The 20,520-nt window shown below is 49.6% G+C and overlaps 2 protein-coding genes and 15 non-coding genes across 17 annotated transcripts in view; 1 reads left to right on the forward strand and 16 right to left on the reverse strand.

Moving 5' to 3' along the window:
* The window catches only part of LOC146183783 (Golgi-associated plant pathogenesis-related protein 1-like), a 315,211-nt gene that overhangs the window by 224,817 nt on the left and 69,874 nt on the right, over positions 1–20,520 (forward strand). The gene's annotated exons all lie outside the window — the stretch shown is intronic.
* LOC146183811 (uncharacterized) lies at positions 396–7,169 on the reverse strand. The gene is made up of 2 exons (XM_084609547.1): positions 6,990–7,169; positions 396–1,810 (listed from the first exon to the last, which is right to left on the reverse strand). Exons 1-2 carry the CDS (start codon positions 7,167–7,169, stop codon positions 599–601), a joined length of 1,392 nt encoding a protein of 463 aa, XP_084465673.1. The 3' UTR covers positions 396–598.
* TRNAV-CAC (transfer RNA valine (anticodon CAC)) lies at positions 1,995–2,067 on the reverse strand. Its single transcript has one exon. It is a non-coding gene; the product is annotated as a tRNA-Val (tRNA).
* Positions 2,164–2,236, reverse strand: TRNAV-CAC (transfer RNA valine (anticodon CAC)). Its single transcript has one exon. It is a non-coding gene; the product is annotated as a tRNA-Val (tRNA).
* On the reverse strand, positions 2,333–2,405 carry TRNAV-CAC (transfer RNA valine (anticodon CAC)). The gene has a single exon. It is a non-coding gene; the product is annotated as a tRNA-Val (tRNA).
* TRNAV-CAC (transfer RNA valine (anticodon CAC)) lies at positions 2,502–2,574 on the reverse strand. The gene has a single exon. It is a non-coding gene; the product is annotated as a tRNA-Val (tRNA).
* Positions 2,671–2,743, reverse strand: TRNAV-CAC (transfer RNA valine (anticodon CAC)). Its single transcript has one exon. It is a non-coding gene; the product is annotated as a tRNA-Val (tRNA).
* On the reverse strand, positions 2,840–2,912 carry TRNAV-CAC (transfer RNA valine (anticodon CAC)). Its single transcript has one exon. It is a non-coding gene; the product is annotated as a tRNA-Val (tRNA).
* TRNAV-CAC (transfer RNA valine (anticodon CAC)) lies at positions 3,009–3,081 on the reverse strand. Its single transcript has one exon. It is a non-coding gene; the product is annotated as a tRNA-Val (tRNA).
* On the reverse strand, positions 8,045–8,117 carry TRNAK-UUU (transfer RNA lysine (anticodon UUU)). Its single transcript has one exon. It is a non-coding gene; the product is annotated as a tRNA-Lys (tRNA).
* TRNAK-UUU (transfer RNA lysine (anticodon UUU)) lies at positions 14,255–14,327 on the reverse strand. The gene has a single exon. It is a non-coding gene; the product is annotated as a tRNA-Lys (tRNA).
* On the reverse strand, positions 14,395–14,467 carry TRNAK-UUU (transfer RNA lysine (anticodon UUU)). Its single transcript has one exon. It is a non-coding gene; the product is annotated as a tRNA-Lys (tRNA).
* On the reverse strand, positions 14,538–14,610 carry TRNAK-UUU (transfer RNA lysine (anticodon UUU)). The gene has a single exon. It is a non-coding gene; the product is annotated as a tRNA-Lys (tRNA).
* On the reverse strand, positions 19,725–19,797 carry TRNAK-UUU (transfer RNA lysine (anticodon UUU)). Its single transcript has one exon. It is a non-coding gene; the product is annotated as a tRNA-Lys (tRNA).
* TRNAK-UUU (transfer RNA lysine (anticodon UUU)) lies at positions 19,864–19,936 on the reverse strand. The gene has a single exon. It is a non-coding gene; the product is annotated as a tRNA-Lys (tRNA).
* Positions 20,001–20,073, reverse strand: TRNAK-UUU (transfer RNA lysine (anticodon UUU)). The gene has a single exon. It is a non-coding gene; the product is annotated as a tRNA-Lys (tRNA).
* TRNAK-UUU (transfer RNA lysine (anticodon UUU)) lies at positions 20,141–20,213 on the reverse strand. The gene has a single exon. It is a non-coding gene; the product is annotated as a tRNA-Lys (tRNA).

Genomic DNA, 20,520 nt, shown 5'->3' on the forward strand with positions numbered 1-20,520 from the left:
AGTGCAAACTCGTCAATCAAGCGCGAAAGTACCTCTGTGCTACGATCCCTAAATGTACGAAGGCTAGTTTTGTCACCGGACCTCAGTACACAATTGAAATCTCCCAGTAAGACAAGTTGCTTATCCGTGTTTAAATACTCTTCAACAAAATCAAAGAAAGCAGCCCTCTCATCAACTACCGTAGGTGCATATATACAAACAGCCCGCCACTCAGCCGAGCAAAAACTAAAATCAAGGACCACGCCCCGACCCGACGGAAAAGAAGCATGCGACTGCACTACAAGACCCGGCAACTTCTTCACAAACAGGACGCATCCAGCAGAAGTACCGACTGCATGGCTGACAACTGCGTAAAACCGCGACGTGAAACGTTGCACCATGCTCTCGGTCTCTTGTTCACCCTCGACTTTTGTCTCTTGAACTCCAAGTATATCGATGTCATTTTCATTTAAAAGGCGCAGGACTTGGCTCTGCTTCCTTTTCGCTGCTAGACCTCTCACGTTAAGGGTCGCAATCTTTAGTGACAGTTCATAAGCCATTTTCTTAGAGTGAAAAGAGGCCAAGAGCATGGTGCTTACCTCTCACGTCTAGCATGGCGCTAGACGCTTTCGTTGGCGCCAGAGCCATGAGGTTGGACTGGCAGACCTTGTGACAGGGGCGGCTTTTCGGCAGCTCTCCTGTCCGCCGAGACATTCGGTCTTGGTTTGAAGGTCGCCCTCCTCCCTATTGGCGTTTTTATCGGCGGCTCGTCGTTGCTAGCTGCCTCTGCCTGGCTTGTCTCACTTGTGCTCTCGTCGTGGGCACGCTTCGCAGGGCCTTGGACGTTGGTCGCTCGGCCGCTGCTCTTTTCAAGGGTTTCCTGTCGGCCCGCAGACTCCGGAAGTTCAGTTTTTGAGCTCTCGGCATCGCTCACACTTTCTTCCTCTGACGGTCCGTTGTTCGGTAGCGTGACTTCCTTGTCTGGCCTACTGAGTATCTCGTCACCGCCCCCCGGGGGCACTAACATGCCTGTCGTTGCTGTTAGCTTTTCAGCTTCTCCGACCCCCTTTGCGGCCTCTTCTGTCTCTGCGACATCCATTTGGTGCTCCGTCATGTCCGCCCTCGCTGTCGGTGCAGTGGCCACTGCATACGTTCGTACGCAATCTTCCTCGGAGTGGCCAAAACGCTTACATGTCGAACACCGCGGAATTTTACATTCCCGGCGCACATGACCGGTCCCGCGGCAGCGCAGGCTCTGCATTGGCCGCCCAGGCACCACAACAAGGGCCAACTCCCCTGCTACTCTTATCTGGTGAGGCAGGTCTTCTATCCTCATCCCGGGCTTCAACTTCAGGAGTACGGCTCTCGTTGTGGAGCCCTTTTCGTGCACGCCCTGGACTCGCCACCGCTCACGGGTCACTTCGGTCACCTCACCGAAAGCCGCAAAAGCAGTTCGGATGTCCTCATCCGCGACGCCATGCAACATCCAGTGGAGCCGTAGCTTCACCTGTTGGTCCTCCGGGTCAATGACGATGCACCGTCGACCTTTCACTTGGAGCTCCTTGAAGGCTACCAGCCGCTTGGTTGCTTCAGTGCTGCTCAAAGTCACCGCCCAGACATGGTTTATTTGGTAAGCCCCCAAGGCCACCACGTCTGGGAGCGTACCAGTCTTGGCCAGGGCGTCCCGGAAATCTTCAACCCTGAAGGGTCGCACTCGTACGTCTCCGTGCAAAAAAACTGTGTTGAAAACGACACGTCCGGTGGGCAGATGCGGCAAAATGAGCTGATATTCCTTATCATCGATTGCGTTAAGCCTGTTACCGCGGCCAGCCTGGGCCGCAATCGCCGCTCCGCCGGAGCTCATGATTCTGCGTCCGTACACGCCGGTGGCCGGAAGTAGAATGATACACCACGGAAACCGGGGATGTGGGCACAGCTCTAAAATGCGGTCCCGAGGTTGCGCACCAGGCGGTAGAAAAAAGACGCCCATGTTGCGCAGCAAGTAAAAAAAAAATTGTTTCCGCCCGGGATCGAACCGGGGACCTTGCGCGTGTGAGGCGCACGTGATAACCACTACACCACGGAAACCGGGGGTGAGGGCACAGCTCTAAAATGCGTTCCCGAGGTTGCGCACCAGGCGGTAGAAAAAAGACGCCCATGTTGCGCAGCAAGTGAAAAAAAAATTGTTTCCGCCCGGGATCGAACCGGGGACCTTGCGCGTGTGAGGCGCACGTGATAACCACTACACCACGGAAACCGGGGATGTGGGCACAGCTCTAAAATGCGTTCCCGAGGTTGCGCACCAGGCGGTAGAAAAAAGACGCCCATGTTGCGCAGCAAGTAAAAAAAAAATTGTTTCCGCCCGGGATCGAACCGGGGACCTTGCGCGTGTGAGGCGCACGTGATAACCACTACACCACGGAAACCGGGGATGTGGGCACAGCTCTAAAATGCGTTCCCGAGGTTGCGCACCAGGCGGTAGAAAAAAGACGCCCATGTTGCGCAGCAAGTAAAAAAAAAATTGTTTCCGCCCGGGATCGAACCGGGAACCTTGCGCGTGTGAGGCGCACGTGATAACCACTACACCACGGAAACCGGGGGTGTGGGCACAGCTCTAAAATGCGTTCCCGAGGTTGGGCACCAGGCGGTAGAAAAAAGACGCCCATGTTGCGCAGCAAGTGAAAAAAAAATTGTTTCCGCCCGGGATCGAACCGGGGACCTTGCGCGTGTGAGGCGCACGTGATAACCACTACACCACGGAAACCGGGGATGTGGGCACAGCTCTAAAATGCGTTCCCGAGGTTGCGCACCAGGCGGTAGAAAAAAGACGCCCATGTTGCGCAGCAAGTAAAAAAAAAATTGTTTCCGCCCGGGATCGAACCGGGGACCTTGCGCGTGTGAGGCGCACGTGATAACCACTACACCACGGAAACCGGGGATGTGGGCACAGCTCTAAAATGCGTTCCCGAGGTTGCGCACCAGGCGGTAGAAAAAAGTCGCCCATGTTGCGCAGCAAGTAAAAAAAAAATTGTTTCCGCCCGGGATCGAACCGGGAACCTTGCGCGTGTGAGGCGCACGTGATAACCACTACACCACGGAAACCTTTTTTTTTTCTTTTTTTTTCTTTATTGCCTGGCTTTGACACAAATACACCGCACTGGAATTCAAACAACAGGGACAAAGGAATAACATATATATATACAAAGCTTGTTCGCGTTGCCTAACACCCACTGAGGGCAGGCATTGTCATGTTAAAATTCCTTGAGCACCGTCAAAGGTTCCAGCTTTGACAGCCACTCAGGAGCACATGGTTGCAATTTAAGCACGTCGAGCCATCGCTGCACACTTTCACGGAAATACATGCGGGCTGGCCGTGCATCTTGATCGCAGTGATAACCAGCCATTCGTGCGCGCCATATACTGTGGAGGCGCATTAACATAACCTGGTCTAACGGCATATCATCGTGGTTATCCAATAGCAAATACCTAATGCCATGGGAATCAAGTGGCAACTGTTTTTTGATTGTCCTTTGCAGAACATCCCACAAATATACCCCCTCCCAGCAATGCAAAAACACGTGACATATTGTCTCTGGCTGTTTGCAGATGAGACATTGGGCCCCCCACGGTAGGAACATACCCTTCTCCTCCATAAATGATTTTACACTCAAAGTACCGGTATGTAGCATAAAGAAAAACGTTTTAGCTCCCGGAGCAACTTGCATTTTCTTTACGCGTTTTAATACATTACTTCCTGTGCCTCCATAGTATAAAGCTCGGTACAAGGGCACCGGGAACACCACTTCACAAACATCCTTGTATAATGTTCTCCTGTTAACATTACTTAAATACTCTTTCGAAAAACGTGCGCTTAAGAATTTCACGCTCAAAACAATTTCCCTAAACAATCCAAAAAGAGAACCCGGCATACATTGAGTATAAACTACGAAATCAGGCAACGCTCGACCAAGTCTTTGTTGACACACTGTGCGCAGGAATGGATCGCTGGCATCCCTAAAAAACATAAACCGGTTGACAATCTGTCGCACAAACAAATGACCCAGACCAAGCCCCCCATGCTTCACCTGCCGGAACAAATTTGTCCGACTGCACCTCTCCCAACTCGAGGCCCAAACAAACACCGCAAAAACTCGATGCAATTTTTGCACATTTACACGGGAGCAATGCAACACTTGCATAACATATCATAACTTACTAATTAAAGACAGGTTGCAAACTGCGGCTCTTGCAAATATTGATAATTGAGCGCTTTTCCATTTCTCAGCTTTTTCACGGGTTTCTTTGACCTGCTCTAGCCAGCATGGCTCGCTTTCCTTGTAAAATTTAAAGGGCACCACCAAGTACTTTGCAGGCGTTGTAACCCACGGCACATTAGCGAAAGTGTCGGGGGTCAGCTGCCATTCTCCGTGCCAAAATCCCAGGCACTTACCCCAGTTAACTTTACTCCCTGCGACTTTGCTAAAATGTTTTACCACATCCACTGTCCTCTTTATACTCTCCTTATTTACACAAAAAACCGCAACGTAGTCTGCGTAAGCCAGCAATTTGACTTCTGACTCCCGCAGTCGAAAACCATCAATGTCATTGTTTTGTAGGATGCTTAAACACAAAGTTTCAATATAAATCCCGAACAAAAGAGGGCTGAGGGGGCAACCTTGGCGCACCGAACGTCGTACGTTGATGGGGGCCCCCAGTGACTTATTGACAATTAATCTCGTAGTGCAGTTACGGTACGCCAAAGCCACTCCCTCTCGAATAACAGAGCCGACATTAACATAGTCTAATATACTGAACAGAACAGTATGTGCCACACAATCAAAAGCTTTCTCCAAGTCCAACTGCAGTAACGCAACACATGCATGAGTTGCATCGCAGCATTCGAGCACACTTCTCGCTTTGTGAATGTTCTGATAGATCGCCCTTTGATACCGCACGTTTGGTGAGGGCCCACTAGTTCGCATATAGCCGTTTGTAGTCTGCCAGCAAGCACCTTCATATAAATCTTGTAATCAACGTTTGTCAGAGCAATGGGCCTGTAAGACGACAACTGCCTAAGCTTATCTGGTTGGTCAGTTTTCGGAATAAGTACTGTGTGCGATGATCCGAAAGACGCAGACAGTGCCTTCAGTTCATACGCTTCATTAAATAAGGCACACAACAAAGGAGATAGCTGTTCCTTGAACGCTTTATAAAAAGCCGCACTCAGGCCATCAGGCCCGGGTGATTTCCCTGGGTTTAAATTTTCTATTGCCTGCTGCACTTCTTTTTCGCTTATTGGTCGCTCCAGTCTTTCTTCTTGTTCGTCATCAATTTTTGGCATCGCGTCAAGAAAGGATTCTTTAAAACGGCCCAAATAAACCTCTCGGGACGAAAATAGCTCTTCATAATACTCCCGGAAAGCTTTCGCGATTCCTTCGTTATCGGTTTCTGTGCGTCCTGCCCAATCTACCTCTGCCACGTGATTTCGCCTTGCATTTACTTTTTCTATTCCCAACGATCTTTTTGTCGGCGTCTCATCCATGGCCAATTTTTCCGCTCTCGCACGCACCAGTGCTCGGCGATAACGGTCTTCGTCATTCAGTTGAAGTCTTTGTTTTATTTTTCTAATGTCGTCCATGTATAACCCTGGCGTGTTACACTCCAGGGCTAACAATTTATCTAGCAAAGATCTTAAATGCATTTCATTTTGTTTTTCTTGAAACCTTATGCAGCTGGCCTTTTCTATAGCTTTGATTTTAATTTGTTGCTTACACAGTTCCCATTCTTGACCCAGTTCGTGGGTGTCCTCCTGACAAATCTTACCAATTTCTTCTTCTACTAGTCTGGTGAATTGCTCGTCATTCAGCAGTTTATTATTTAACTTCCACAATTCCCAATTAAAACCGCTACCTCCCTTTCTTGTTCCAATTGTACACTGAACCATGCAATGATCTGAGTACGTTACCGCCAAAACATAATAATCCTGGCATTTTGGAGCCAGTTCTGCGGCCAGATAAATTCTGTCAAGGCGGGCGTGGCTAGCACCCTGAAAATGCGTATACTGAACCCGTCGCTCGCGAGACACTCTGCAATGTCTTCCAGCGCAAACTCGTCAATCAAGCGCGAAAGTACCTCTGTGCTACGATCCCTAAATGTACAATGGCTAGTTTTGTCACCGGAGCTCAGTACACAATTGAAATCTCCCAGAAAGACAAGTTGCTTATCCGTGTTTAAATACTCAACAAAATCAAACAAAGCAGCCCTCTCATCAACTACCGTAGGTGCATATATACAAACAGCACGCCACTCAGCCGAGCAAAAACTAAAATCGAGGACCACGCCCCGACCCCACGGAAAAGAAGCATGCGACTGCACTACAAGACCCGGCAACTTCTTCACAAACAGGACGCATCCAGCAGAAGTACCGACTGCATGGCTGACAACTGCGTAAAACCGCGACGTGAAGCGTTGCACCATGCCCCCGGTCTCTCGTTCACCCTCGACTTTTGTCTCTTGAACTCCAAGTATATCGATGTCATTTTCATTTAAAAGGCGCAGGACCTGGCTCTGCTTCCTTTTCGCTGCTAGACCTCTCACGTTAAGGGTCGCAACCTTTAGTGACAGTACATAAGCCATTTTCTTAGAGTGAAAAGAGGCCAAGAGCTTGGTGCTTACCCTTCACGTCTAGCATGGCGCTAGACGCTTTCGTTGACGCCAGAGCCATAAGGTTGGACTGGCAGACCTAGTGACGGGGGCGGCTTTTCGGCAGCTCTCCTGTTCGTCGAGACATTCGGTCTTGGTTTGAAGGTCGCCCTCCTCCCTATTGGCGTTTTTATCGGCGGCTCGTCGTTGCTAGCTCCCTCTGCCTTGTTTGTCTCACTGGTGCTCTCGTCGTGCGCACGCTTCGCAGGGCCTTGGACGTTGGTCGCTCGGCCGCTGCTCTTCTCGAGGGTTTCCTGTCTGCCCGCAGACTCCAGAAGTTCAGTTTTTGAACTCTCGGCATCGCTCACCCTTTCTTCCTCTGATGGTCCGTTGTTTGGTAGTGTGACTACCTTGTCTTGCCTACCGCGTGTCTCGTCACCACCCCCCGGGGGCACAACCATGCCGGTCGTTGCTACTAGCTTTTCAGCTTCTCCGACTCCTTTTTCGGCCTCTTCTGTCCCTGCGACATCCATTTGGTGCTCCATCATGTCCGCCCTCGCTGTCGGTGCAGTGGCCACTGCATACGTTCGTACGCAATCTTCCTCGGAGTGGCCAAAACGCTTGCATGTCGAACACCGCGGAATTTTACATTCCCGGCGCACATGACCGGTCCCGCGGCAGCGCAGGCACTGCATTGGACGCCCAGGCACCACAACAAGGGCCAACTCCCCTGCTACTCGTGTCTGGTGAGGTAGGTCGTCTATCTTCATCCCGGGCTTCAACTTCAGGAGTACGGCTCTCGTTGTTGAGCCCTTTTCGTGAACGCCCTGGACGCGCCACCGCTCACGGGTGACTTCGGTCACCTCACCGAAAGCCGCAAAAGCAGTTCTGATATCCTCATCCGCCACGCCATGCAACATCCAGTGGAGCCGTAGCTTCACCTGTTGATCCTCCGGGTCAATGATGATACACCGTCGGCCTTTCACTTGAAGCTCCTTGAAGGCTAGCACCCGCTTGGTTGCTTCGGTGCTGCTCAAGGTCACCGCCCAGACATGGTTTATTTGGTAAGCCCCCAAGGCCACCACGTCTGGGAGCGTACCAATCTTGGCCAGGGCGTCCCGGAAATCTTCAACCCTGAAGGGTCGCACTCGTACGTCGCCGTGCAAAAAAACTGTTGAAAACAACAAGTCCGGTGGGCAGATGCGGCAAAATCATCTGATATCCCTTATCATCGTTTTCGTCAAGCCTGTTACCGCGGCCAGCCTGGGCCGCAATCGCCGCTCCGCCGGAGCTCATGATTCTGCGTCCGTACACGCCGGTGGCCGGAAGTAGAATCCCGACTGAGCTATCCGTGCTGCCTTCGCGAGTCATCAACATGAATTGCTGACGGAACAAATTCTTAGAACAGAAGCACAAAAGACTACGCCCGAAGAGGGGCTCGAAACCTCGACCGTTAGGTTAAAAGCCTAACGCTCTACCGACTGAGCTATCCGGGCTGCCCTCGGAAGTAATCAACAAGAATTGTTGATGGAACAAATTCTTAGAACAGAAGCAAAAAAGACTACGCCCGAAGAGAGGCTCGAACCCACGAGCGTTAGGTTAAAAGCCCAACGCTCTACCGACTGAGCTGTCCGGGTTTTTTTTTTTCTTTATTGCCGTGAAACACAAAACAAAAATACAAATGACAAAACACGTCAACTACACTTGAGCTAACGCGTACGCGGCTAAAATCTTTTCAAGTGCACCAACTCGTCAAACAGAAAATGCCATTGTGGCGGATCCTGCTGCATCCTGAAAGTTTCGCGTATATACACAGCACTTTCAATAAAGTTTTCGCGCGCAGATCGTGTATCTATATCTGCATGACGCACCTGCATTCGTGTTTTCCACAAACTATGGAGGCCAAGAAGCATAATTAAATCATAAGGTGCATCATCGTTCTGCACTGGTAGGAATCTGATACCGTACGGAGTTAGGGGAAGTTCCTTTTTAATTGTCCTTTGGAGGACGTCCCATAGAAAAACAGCATCCCAACACTAAGAAAACGTGTTCAATTGCTTCCGGTTTTTTGCACAACAGGCAATTTGTTGTCCATGGGACGAAGATACCTTTTTCATTCAGCCAGGTTTTAACAGGGAGCGTATTAGAGTGAAGTTTGAAAAGGAACGTTTTAGCAGATGGCCTCACGGGCATCTTCTTAACTCTTTTCAAAACGTCCTGCCCTGGGCCTCCACAGTGTAATGCCTGGTAAAAAGGCACCGGCAGCATCAAGTCAATGAGATCTTTATACAGTTTTTTTTCTGGGAACATTGTAAAGGTAATCAAAAGAAAACCGCACTTCCAGCAACTTGCACGAAAAAACAACCTCGCGCAGGTAGCCAGTCACAGTACCAGGCATGTTTTCACATGACACAATCCATTCAGGGAGCAGCCTCTGCAATCGCACTTGCATCACAGTTCTTAGAAAGGTATCTTTTTGATCACGGAGGAATAGAAATCGCGAAACCACCTGACGCAAGAACAGATGTGCAAGGCCAAGCCCGCCCCTTTTAACAGAAATAAACAAATTCGTCCGGGCGGTTTTTTCCCATGTGGATGCCCAAATAAAAACAGCAAAAACGCGGTGCATTTTCTGAATTGAGGTTCGTGAGATACACAACACATTTATGAGGTACCACAGCCTCGAAATAAGAAAAACATTGCAAATAGAAGCGCGCGAAAACATTGACAGTTGCCTTCCTTGCCACGCATCCGCTTTTTCTTTCACTCTGGATGTTTCTTCCATCCAGTGCACGTTGGGATCTTGATAACATTCTAAAGGCACGCCTAGATACCGTGTTGGGAGAGCAGACCATCGCAGCTTACAGAAGAAGTCAGGTGCCACGTCCCAATCACCGTGCCAAAACCCAGAGCTTTTCTCCGAATTGATCTTGCATCCTGTTTGGTCACAAAATGTTTGGACGACACCCGTGACTTCACAGATGCTCTTTCTAGTTGCACAAAAGACTGCAATGTCATCAGCGTACGTTAGCATTTTCACGTGTGCTGATTGCAGCTTGAATCCTAATATGCGATCGCTATCAATGATAGCCAAGCAAAGTGGCTCTAAATACAGTGCAAAAAGCAGGGGTGAGAGCGGGCAGCCCTGCCTTACTGATGACCGTACTGCGATGCTGTCAGTCAGTTCACCATTCACAATAATACGGGTCGTGCAGTTCGCATAAGCCATTTTAACACCCTCCACTATGACGTCACCAAGGTTAGAATGCTCCAAAATGGAAAAAAGAATTTCGTGAGCAACGCGGTCAAAGGCTTTCGCCAAATCTAATTGCATCATGGCTATCTGACCACCGAGTGTATCAACACATTCTAATACGGTTCTTGCGACATGTATATTCGTGGCAATGGATCGACCCTTGATGCCGCACGTTTGATGAGGCCCAACCAATGTTTTTATTACGCTTTGCAGTCTTTTTGCTAAAACTTTCATGTACATCTTATAGTCAAGATTGGTGAGGCTTATCGGTCGATATGACCCCACCAACTGTCGTTTCTCCGGATCATCTGTCTTGGGTATTAGAACAATGTGCGATGTAGAGAAAGACAATGGAACAGTATTACGTTCATAAGCTTCAGTGATTACACAGAGCATAAACTGAGCCGCATACTGCTGAAAAGTTTTAAAGAATGCGGCGCTTAGACCATCCGGCCCAGGGGCCTTCCCAGGTGTCAGGTCATCTATTGCAGATACTATCTCCTGCAACGTTATCGGTGTTTCTAGGCGCGCTTTACTTTCGTCATCCAGTGCAGGCATCAGTCTTAGAAAATCTGTTCGAAAGCCGCCTACAGTCTCAAGCTTAGCGCTAAGCAGTTCTTCGAAGTGCTCTGTTACGGCACGCTGAATATCTTTAGCATCTTCAGTGGTATGGCCGGCATATCTTATACTCCTTATTTCTTTCTGACAGGCGTATCTTCTCTCGTCTGCTAGCGCTCGTTTTGTCGGTACTTCTCCAGCCCAAAGTTTTTCAGCCCTTGCACGTATAACAGCCGCTGTGTATCTTTCACTGTCGATTGTTTCCAACTCACTTTTTATCTCTCGTATTTTAGTGGCGAAATGCCCTGGCAAAGAACTTTCCATGCTCAAAAAAAACTGGAGTTGTTCATTCAGTTCTCTTTCTTTTTCTTTCTGTTTTCGCCGAACCTTACTGCTCTTTTCTATGGATTTCAATTTGACCCACTCTTTGAAGCTGTCCCATTCCGCTGCAAAACTTACTGGTCGCATAGCAAGACGATTTTCAAACTCGGTCTTAACTTCCGTAAGGAACTCTTCATCGGCGAGAAGCTTGGCATTCAGTTTCCATAGGTGCCAGTTAAAGCGAGATATCTTTCCTTTCCTACCAAACACTGCACTCACGAGACAATGATCACTGAAAGACACAGGCTTGACCTCATATGCAGTACATAGGGAAACAAGATCAACCGAGGCATACACCCTGTCCAATCTAGCATGGCTATCTCGCTGAAAGTGCGTGAACTCTGGCTGGTTTCCAGTGGAGAACACACTGCCAACATCCTCAAGGCCATACTCATGCACAAGTGCATTCAACAACTCGGAGCTTCTGTCTGTTCGAGGTTTACACTTCGCCGCTCGGTCCAAAGCTGAGCACACACAGTTGTAGTCGCCAAGTACAAGCAAGATTTTGTCAGTCTTCAACCACAATTCAATAGACTCAAAAAACGATTCACGTTCGCATTTTGAATTGGGAGCATACACACACACAACACGCCAGCATAAATTACAGTAGGTAAAATCAGTAACCAAAAGCCGACCACTTGGACAGGCAAAAACGGACTCTACGCGTACTCCCAGCGTGTTACGTACAAATAAAAGGCATCCACCCGATACACCAACAGAGTGGCATACACACACATAAAAGTTTGCTTGAAAAGAAGCCACCATACGGTCAGTGCTTTCTTGGCTCTCAATCTTTGACTCTTGCACAGCTGCTACATCTATATCATTATCTAAAAGGAGGCGACTGAGCTGGCATTGTCGCCTTCTCGCTCGCAGCCCTCTGACATTCAAAGTAGCTACGTGTAACGGCGAATTAAGCTTGAGAGTCATGTATTAGCGAGAGACGCCCGTACCCGCATGGTGCCTACCTTCATGATTGCGTGGCCTCCGCTTCTGAAGAACAGCGGCATATGTGTGCATGTATTGTCCTCCCAGCAGAACGTCGCGCTGCATACAAACGAAGTCCAAGCACCGTCTGTCATTTTTGCTCACACACGCCCCGCTTGGTTGCAGAATGTTCCTGACGCTGGTCGGTAGGCAGCCGACCCACAAATCGTTCAGGACACCACAAAACCTACGGAGGCGGTTTCCCCGCCTGCCGCGTGTCGGCCGAGAAGTTCGGCTTCGGTCTTAACGTTGCTCTTCGGATGCCCGAAGTTTTCGGCGGCGGCTCACTACAAACACCGCCTGGCAGCTGAGTCCCCTCGACGCTTTCCTCGTGTGGACGTTTCGCGGCAGTAAAGGCTGCTGTCTCCGGCCCAACCTCCATGGCATCAGTACAGGAAGGCTCAGTGCTGAGATGCTCCTCAGCGTCAGAAAAATTGATTACATCTTCTGATGCTTCCTTTGACGTGCCTTCATGGTCCTGTGACGGATCTTGCAAGGCTTGCCGAGTTTCACTCTCTTGACTGGGCACCGTCACCTTATGCTTTGTTAAAACAGTCATGGAAGGCGCGTCCTGTTTTGTTGACTGACCTCTAATGTCAGCAGCCTCCTCCGCATCCACCTCGTCCATTATTAACTCCTACGAGTCTTCGCTGGTCCCAGGTCCGGCAATGCTAGCGTAGGTACAGGCGCCCAAATATTTAACTGGCGTGCGCGAGCGGCGACTTTTCTGTGCGTCAGCGCTCTATGACGGAGCGAAGTTGGAAACAGGATGAGGCTAATTCGCTCCGTCATAGGGCGCTGACGCACAGAAAAGTCGCCGCTCGCGCACGCCAGTTAAAGATTTGGGCGTCTGTAAGAGCACACTGGCTGTCTTCATGCCCGAAGCGTCGACAGGTTCCGCAGCGAGGAACCCGGCACTCCTTGCGGATGTGACCCGTACTCGGTACAGCGGGAGTCTGCCTGGCACAATAACGTGGGAGCTTTAGAATAGGGGGACCCAAGGCTTGGGGCCCCCAAGGAAATAGCGCGCGGCAGCGCAACGTGCTAGCCGAGCGGCGAGTTTTAGAATAGGGGTTTTCCCGACGCAGCGGAGCCGGGCTTGCGTTCGTCGATTGCAGCGCCACGACGGTAGCCAAGGAAAAGCATTTTAATATATAAAAGCAAACAACGTTATATTATTCATCAAAATGTACTATTATTGTGCAAAAACTATCTTAAGACTACAGGTTATATAAACCGTTTTCGTCAGACGAGACGAAATCGGCCAATTGTCAATCCAGGCCGAGACCGGGAAACCTCATTTGAACCTTCCGCGCTTTCCGCCGTCTGGTCCCCATGGCAACCAAAGGAGGCGAACTTGCTAAGCCTAACAGCTCGGTAAATCCGGAAGCAATCTGAAAATATAGTGCGTTTTATCGCTAAAATTTGGTTGTGCGGGCATCATGAGACATAGCATAAGCTTCGTTGGCCTTTCGTTTTCCATGAACGCGTGACACCATGGAGCGGTGACGACGAATGTGTGCCGAGGCGAGCGGCCGCCGCTTGGCCGAGCGCCGCCATGTTGCCGCAACCCAAGCGACCCAACGGCGGCTTGGGGCGAACGCTATTTTGGAAAAATAGGGGCCGCCCCAAGCGTTAACCCAAGACCCCAAGCGCGCCTTACGTTCTGCGCATGCGCATTTCGACGCCCCAAGCTCCTTGGGGGCCCCAAAGCTTGGGGTCCCCTATTCTAAAACTCTCTAATAACGAGCGCCAGTTCACCGCTAACATTCAGCTGATGCGGCAGGTGGTCGAGCTTCATGCCAGCTTTCAGCTTCAGCGTGACGAGTCTAGTAGTTGAGCCCTTTTCTAACATACCTTTAACTCGCCAGCGCTCCCGTGTAACTTCGGATACCTTTCCGTACGGCGCAAAGGCAGCACGAACATCCTCGTCTGGCACGTTGTGTAGCAGCCAGTGAAGTTTCAGCCGCACATCCTGGTTCGCCGGGTCAATTACCAAGCAAAGACCGTTTTTCACACACAACTCGCCTACACTAACAAGCTTGGTCACCGCTTCAGAATCCTTGAGAGTGACAGCCCAGACGTGGCTCATTCGATACGCCCCCATCCAAACAACATCGGGGATCAGCGAATGCTGTGCCAAAGCGTCGCGGAAATCTTCCACCCGGTACGGGCGGGCCCTGATATCGGCATGCAAAAAAACCGTATTCAAAACAAACCGACCTGTTGGCAGTGCAGGCAAAACAACTTGATAAGTACTATCCTGTTCAGCAGTCCTGTTACCGCTGCCTGACATGGCCGCTGAAGCCGCTCCTGAGGAGCCCTGCATCCTGCGTCCGTTCACTGGCGTGGCCGGAAGCAGAATCCTACTGCGCTATCCGGGCTGCCCTAGCGAGTCATCAACATGAATTGTTGACGGAACGAATTCTTAGAACAGAAAAAAAAAGATTACGCCCGAAGAGGGGCTCGAACCCTCGACCGTTAGGTTAAAAGCCTAACGCTCTACCGACTGAGCTATCCGGGCTACCCTCGCGAGTCATCAACATGAATTGTTGACGGAACAAATTCTTAGAACAGAAAAAAAAAGATTACACCCGAAGAGGGGCTCGAACCCTCGACCGTTAGGTTAAAAGCCTAACGCTCTACCGAGTGAGCTATCCGGGCTGCCCTCGCGAGTCATCAACATGAATTGTTGACGGAACAAATTCTTAGAACAGAAAAAAAAAAAAGATTACACCCGAAGAGGGGCTCGAACCCTCGACCGTTAGGTTAAAAGCCTAACGCTCTACCGAGTGAGCTATCCGGGCTGCCCTCGCGAGTCATCAACATGAATTGTTGACGGAACAAATTCTTAGAACAGAAAAAAAAAAAAAAAGATTACGCCCGAAGAGGGGCTCGAACCCTCGACCGTTAGGTTAAAAGCCTAACGCTCTACCGACTGAGCTTTTTTTTTTTTTTCCGCCCGGGATCTTTTTTTTTTTTTTCTTTATTGCCTGGCTTTGACACAAATACACCGCATTGGAACTCAAAACAACATGAACAAAGGAATAATATATGTACACTAAGGTAGTTAGCGTTGCCTAACACCCACTGAGGGGCAGGCATTGTCATGTTAAAATTCCTTGAGCACCGTCAAAGGACAGCCACACAGGAGCACATGGTTGCGATTTAAGCACGTCGAGCCATCGCTGCACACTTTCACGGAAATACATGCGGGCTGGCCGTGCATCTGGATCGCAGTGATAACCAGCCATTCGTGCGCGCCATATACTGTGGAGGCACATTAACATAACCTGGTCTAACGGCATATCATCGTGGTTATCCAATGGCAAATACCTAATGCCATGGGAATCAAGTGGCAACTGTTTTTTTATTGTCCTTTGCAGAACATCCCACAAATATACCCCCTCCCAGCAATGCAAAAACACGTGATCTATTGTCTCTGGCTGTTTGCAGATGAGATATTGGGCCCCCCACGGTAGGAACATACCCTTTTCCTCCATAAATGATTTTACACTCAAAGTACCGGTATGTAGCATAAAGAAAAACGTTTTAGCTCCCGGAGCAACTTGCATTTTCTTTACGCGTTTTAATACATTGCTTCCTGTGCCTCCATAGTATAAAGCTCGGTACAAGGGCACCGGGAAGACCACTTCACAAACATCCTTGTATAATGTTCTCCTGTTAACATTACTTAAATACTCTTTCGAAAACCGTGCGCTTAAGAATTTCGCGCTCAAAACAATTTCCCTAAAGAATCCAAAAAGAGAACCCGGCATACTTTGAGTATAAACTACGAAATCAGGCAAAGCTCGACCAAGTCTTTGTTGACACACTGTGCGCAGGAATGGATCGCTGGCATCCCTAAAAAACATAAACCTGTTGACAATCTGTCGCACAAACAAATGACCCAGACCAAGCCCCCCATGCTTCACCTGCCGGAACAAATTTGTCCGACTGCACCTCTCCCAACTCGAGGCCCAAACAAACACCGCAAAAACTCGATGCAATTTTTGCACATTTACACGGGAGCAATGCAACACTTGCATAACATACCATAACTTACTAATTAAAAACAGGTTGCAAACTGCGGCTCTTGCAAATATTGATAATTGAGCGCTTTTCCATTTCTCCGCTTTTTCACGGGTTTCTTTGACCTGCTCTAGCCAGTATGGCTCGCTTTCCTTGTAAAATTTCAAGGGCACGCCCAAGTACTTTGCAGGCGTTGTAACCCACGATACATTAGCGAAAGTGTCGGGGGTCAGCTGCCATTCTCCGTGCCAAAATCCCAGGCACTTACCCCAGTTAACTTTACTCCCTGTGACTTTGCTAAAATGTTTTACCACATCCACTGTCCTCTTTATACTCTCTTTATTCACACAAAATACCGCAACGTCATCTGCGTAAGCCAGCAATTTGACTTCTGACTCCTGCAGTCGAAAACCATCAATGTCATTGTTTTGTAGGATGCTTAAACACAAACTTTCAATATAAATGCCGAACAAAAGAGGGCTGAGGGGGCAACCTTGGCGCACTGAACGTCGTACGTTGATGGGGGCCCCCAGTGACTTATTGACAATTAATCTCGTAGTGCAGTTACGGTACGCCAAAGCCACTCCCTCTCGAATAACAGAGCCGACATTAACATAGTCTAATATACTGAAAAGAATAGTATGCGCCAAACAATCAAAAGCTTTCTCCAAGTCCAACTGCAGTAACGCAACACATGCATGAGTTGCATCGCAGCATTCGAGCACACTTCTCGCTTTGTGAATGTTCTGAAAGATAGATCGCCCTTTGATACCGCACGTTTGGTGAGGGCCCACTAGTTCGCATATAACCGTTTGTAGTCTGCCAGCAAGCACCTTCATATAAATCTTGTAATCAACGTTTGTCAGAGCAATGGGCCTGTAAGACGACAACTGCCTAAGCTTATCTGGTTGGTCAGTTTTCGGAATAAGTACTGTGTGCGACGATCCGAAAGACGCAGGCAGTGCATTCAGTTCATACGCTTCAATAAATAAGGCACACAACAAAGGAGATAGCTGTTCCTTGAACGCTTTATAAAAAGCCGCACTCAGGCCATCAGGCCCGGGTGATTTCCCTGGGTTTAAATTTTCTATTGCCTGCTGTACTTCTTTTTCGCTTATTGGCCGCTCCAGTCTTTCTTTTTGTTCCTCGTCAATTTTTGGCATCACGTCAAGAAAGGATTCTTTAAAACGGTCCAAATAAACCTCTCGGGACGAAAATAGATCTTCATAATACTCCCGGAAAGCTTTTGCGATTCCTTCGTTATCGGTTTCTGTGCGTCCTGCCCAATCTACCTCTGCCACGTGATTTCGCCTTGCATTTGCTTTTTCTTTTCCCAACGATCTTTTTGTCGGCGTCTCATCCATGGCCAATTTTTCCGCTCTTGCACGCACTAACGCTCCTTGGTATCTGTCTTCTTCTATCAAGTTAATCTGTTCTTTTATTTTTCGAATATCCTCTATCCATCTGCCGGGTGCCTTACATTCCTGTTCGTGTAGTTTTGCAAGCAAAGTCTTAAGCTGGGTTTCTGTAATTTTCTTCTCGTACACCAGGCAACTTGATCTGTCAATGGCTTTACTTTTAATCTGTTCCTTGCACAACTCCCACTGTTTCCAGATTTCGAGCAAAGTCCCTGGCCTCACTTTAATCAATTCATTCAATACCACGCGTCTAAAGGCATCATCATTAAGCAATTTATTGTTAAATTTCCATAACTCCCAGCTAAATGCATTGCTTCGTTTTTTGGTGCTGAATAAGCGTTGCACCAAACAGTGATCCGTGAATGTCATAGGCACCACTCGGTATTCATTGCATGAATGAATCAAATCCAGCGACGCGTAAATTCTGTCCAGACGCGCGTGGCTAGAAACTTGGAAGTGCGTGTACTGAACGGCACGCGGTCCTTCCAAGCAATCAGCCACATCCTCCATATTCCATTCGCTTGTTAACTGGCATAACATTTCAGTGCTCTTGTCTCTGAATCCGCGTGTGCTGGTTTTGTCTCGAGCATTCAGTACACAGTTAAAATCGCCCAGCAATACTACCTGCCTTTCCGTACTTAGCTGTTGCATAACATTCTCGAAAAACACTGTTCTTTCCTCCACACAGTTAGGAGCGTACACACAAATAATGCGCCACTCAACACCGCTGTATACACAATCAGCCACTACACACCGTCCAGAAGAGCATGAGGAGTAGCCCTTTACAACCAGACCAGGCAGCTTTTTGACAAACAATACACACCCGGCCGATGTCCCAACTGCGTGGCTAACAATGGCGTAAAATCTAGCCGTGAAACGTCGCGCCATGCTCCCGGTCTCTTCCTCCCCGTCAACCTTAGTTTCTTGCACGGCAAGCACGTCAATATCGTGGTCAATTAAGAGCCGATGCATCTGGCTCTGCTTCTTTTTGCCTGCCAATCCCCTGACATTTAACGTGGCTACTCTTAAGGTGGTTTCGGGCGCCATTTTCATCAAGGGTGAAGAGACCGAAAGCATGGTGCTTACCTTTCCCGTCTAGCGCGTTGCTAGACGCCGTCGTTTGATCCATCCCCGTCCGGTGCGAGCGGCTGACCCGGCAGCGGGGGCACTTTATCCGCTACCCGTCTCTCTGATGAAATATTTGGCCGCGGACGTAGCGTGGACCGCCGGGATTGCCCCGTTTTTGCTGGTGGCTCGTCGACGCTGGGGGCTGACGCCTGGTTACCTTCGGGTTCGGACTGTGTGTGGGATCGCTTGGCTGGGGCTGGGACGCCTGGCTTACGAACACCGCTGGTGTCCGAGTGCTCCTCCCCATTATCCTGTTCCATGCCGTTTGAAGGCTCAAGTGACGTGCCTTCCTCATTGCTAGGGAGCTCAGGTGCAGAGTCCGCTCTCCCCACATCCCTCGCAGCATTGCCGCTTTCTGCCGAGTCCACCGACGAATCCGTCTCCCGTGTCTGCGTTCGCACCTCTCCGGCACCCTTCGCCGCCTCCTCCGCCTCGACCACGTCCATGGTGAGCTCCGCCGACCGTTCCGCAGTTCCATGTCCCGCTGCCGAAGCGTACGAAAGCACACAGGCAGCCTCGTCATGACCGTAGCGTCTACACTTTGGACAACGCGGCACCTTACATTCTCGTCGAACGTGACCGGTACCACGGCAGCGCAGGCACTGCATCGCTCGCCCAGGCGCCACGACAAGGGCCAGCTCTCCGGCCACTCGCAGCTGGTGAGGCAAGTCATCGACCTTAATGCCGGGTTTCAATTTCAGGAGCACAGTCCTCGTGGTGGACCCCTTCTCCCTGACGCCTTGAACTCTCCACCTCTCCCGGGTCACCTCGGTCACCTTCCCAAAAGCCGCAAAAGCCGTCCGGATGTCGTCGTCTGCCACACCGTACAACATCCAGTGAAGTCGCAGCTTCACCTGTTGGTCCTCGGGATCGATAATGAGGCAACGGCGTCCCTTAACTTCGAGCTCCTTGAAAGCGGCCAGTTTCTTCGTTGCTTCTGTGCTGCTTAACGTGACCGCCCAAACATGGTTGATCTGATACGCCCCCAACGCCACAACGTCGGGGAGCGCACCAGCGTTGGCAAGGGCGTCGCGGAAATCCTCGACCCTGTATGGCCTGACTCGCACATCGCCGTGCAAAAAAAGCGTGTTAAAAACAACGCGTCCGGTTGGCAAAGTTGGCAGAATAATCTGATATTCGCTATCATCCATGTCCTCAAGCCTGTTTCCGCGGCTGGAAATGGCCGCTATCGCTGCTCCGCTGGAGCACATGATTCTGCGACCGTTCACTACGGAGGCCGGAAGTAGAATGTCTACCGACTGAGCTATCCGGGCTGCCCTCGGAAGTAATCAACATGAATTGTTTGCGGAACAAATTCTTAGAACAGAAAAAAAAAAAGATTACGCCCGAAGAGGGGCTCGAACCCTCGACCGTTAGGTTAAAAGCCTAACGCTCTACCGACTGAGCTATCCGGGCTGCCCTAGCGAGTCATCAACATGAATTGTTGACGGAACAAATTCTTAGAACAGAAAAAAAAGATTACGTCCGAAGAGGGGCTCGAACCCTCGACCGTTAGGTTAAAAGCCTAACGCTCTACCGACTGAGCTATCCAAGCTGCCCTCGCGAGTCATCAACATGAATTGTTGACGGAACAAATTCTTAGAACAGAAAAAAGATTACGCCCGAAGAGGGGCTCGAACCCTCGACCGTTAGGTTAAAAGCCTACCGCTCTACCGACTGAGCTATCCGGGCTGCCCTCGCGAGTCATCAACATGAATTGTTGACGGAACAAATTCTTAGAACAAAAACGAAATGACAACGCCCGAAGAGGGGCTCGAGCCCTCAACCGTTGGGTTAAAAGCATAACGCTCTACCGACTGAGCTATCCGGGCTTTTTTTTTTTTTCAGCATGGTATTTATTACATGCTTTTTAATTTCAGCGTAGAGTTATAAACTTTTATTGTAATCAGCCTGTAGGCGAAAAGTCCAATTGGAACATACAACACAACACCACACAACTAGAATACGACTTGGCACAACTTCACTAAAACGGTGGCAAGAAAAGACAACACATCAACAATGGCAGCCAGTCCGGTTCATAGTCACTATCTTCGTAAGCGTCTCTAAGCTGGTGTACCATCTGGCCGAAATGAGTAGCGGGGGAGACTAGAGGTTCAGCATTCCGGTCCGACATACGCG

Source organism: Amblyomma maculatum, chromosome 7, assembly GCF_055883805.1.
Source record: "Amblyomma maculatum isolate TAMU_Amacu chromosome 7, ASM5588380v1, whole genome shotgun sequence".
NCBI lineage: Eukaryota > Metazoa > Arthropoda > Arachnida > Ixodida > Ixodidae > Amblyomma > Amblyomma maculatum.

Bases quoted from the DNA above. Each gene is read 5' to 3' on its own strand.
- LOC146183811 (XM_084609547.1), bottom strand. From the start codon at position 7,169: ATGATGGAGCACCAAATGGATGTCGCAGGGACAGAAGAGGCCGAAAAA. The intron at 1,811-6,989 runs GTGAGCGATGCC...ATTGCGGCCCAG, and splicing joins GACCATCAGAGGAAGAAAGG to GCTGGCCGCGGTAACAGGCT.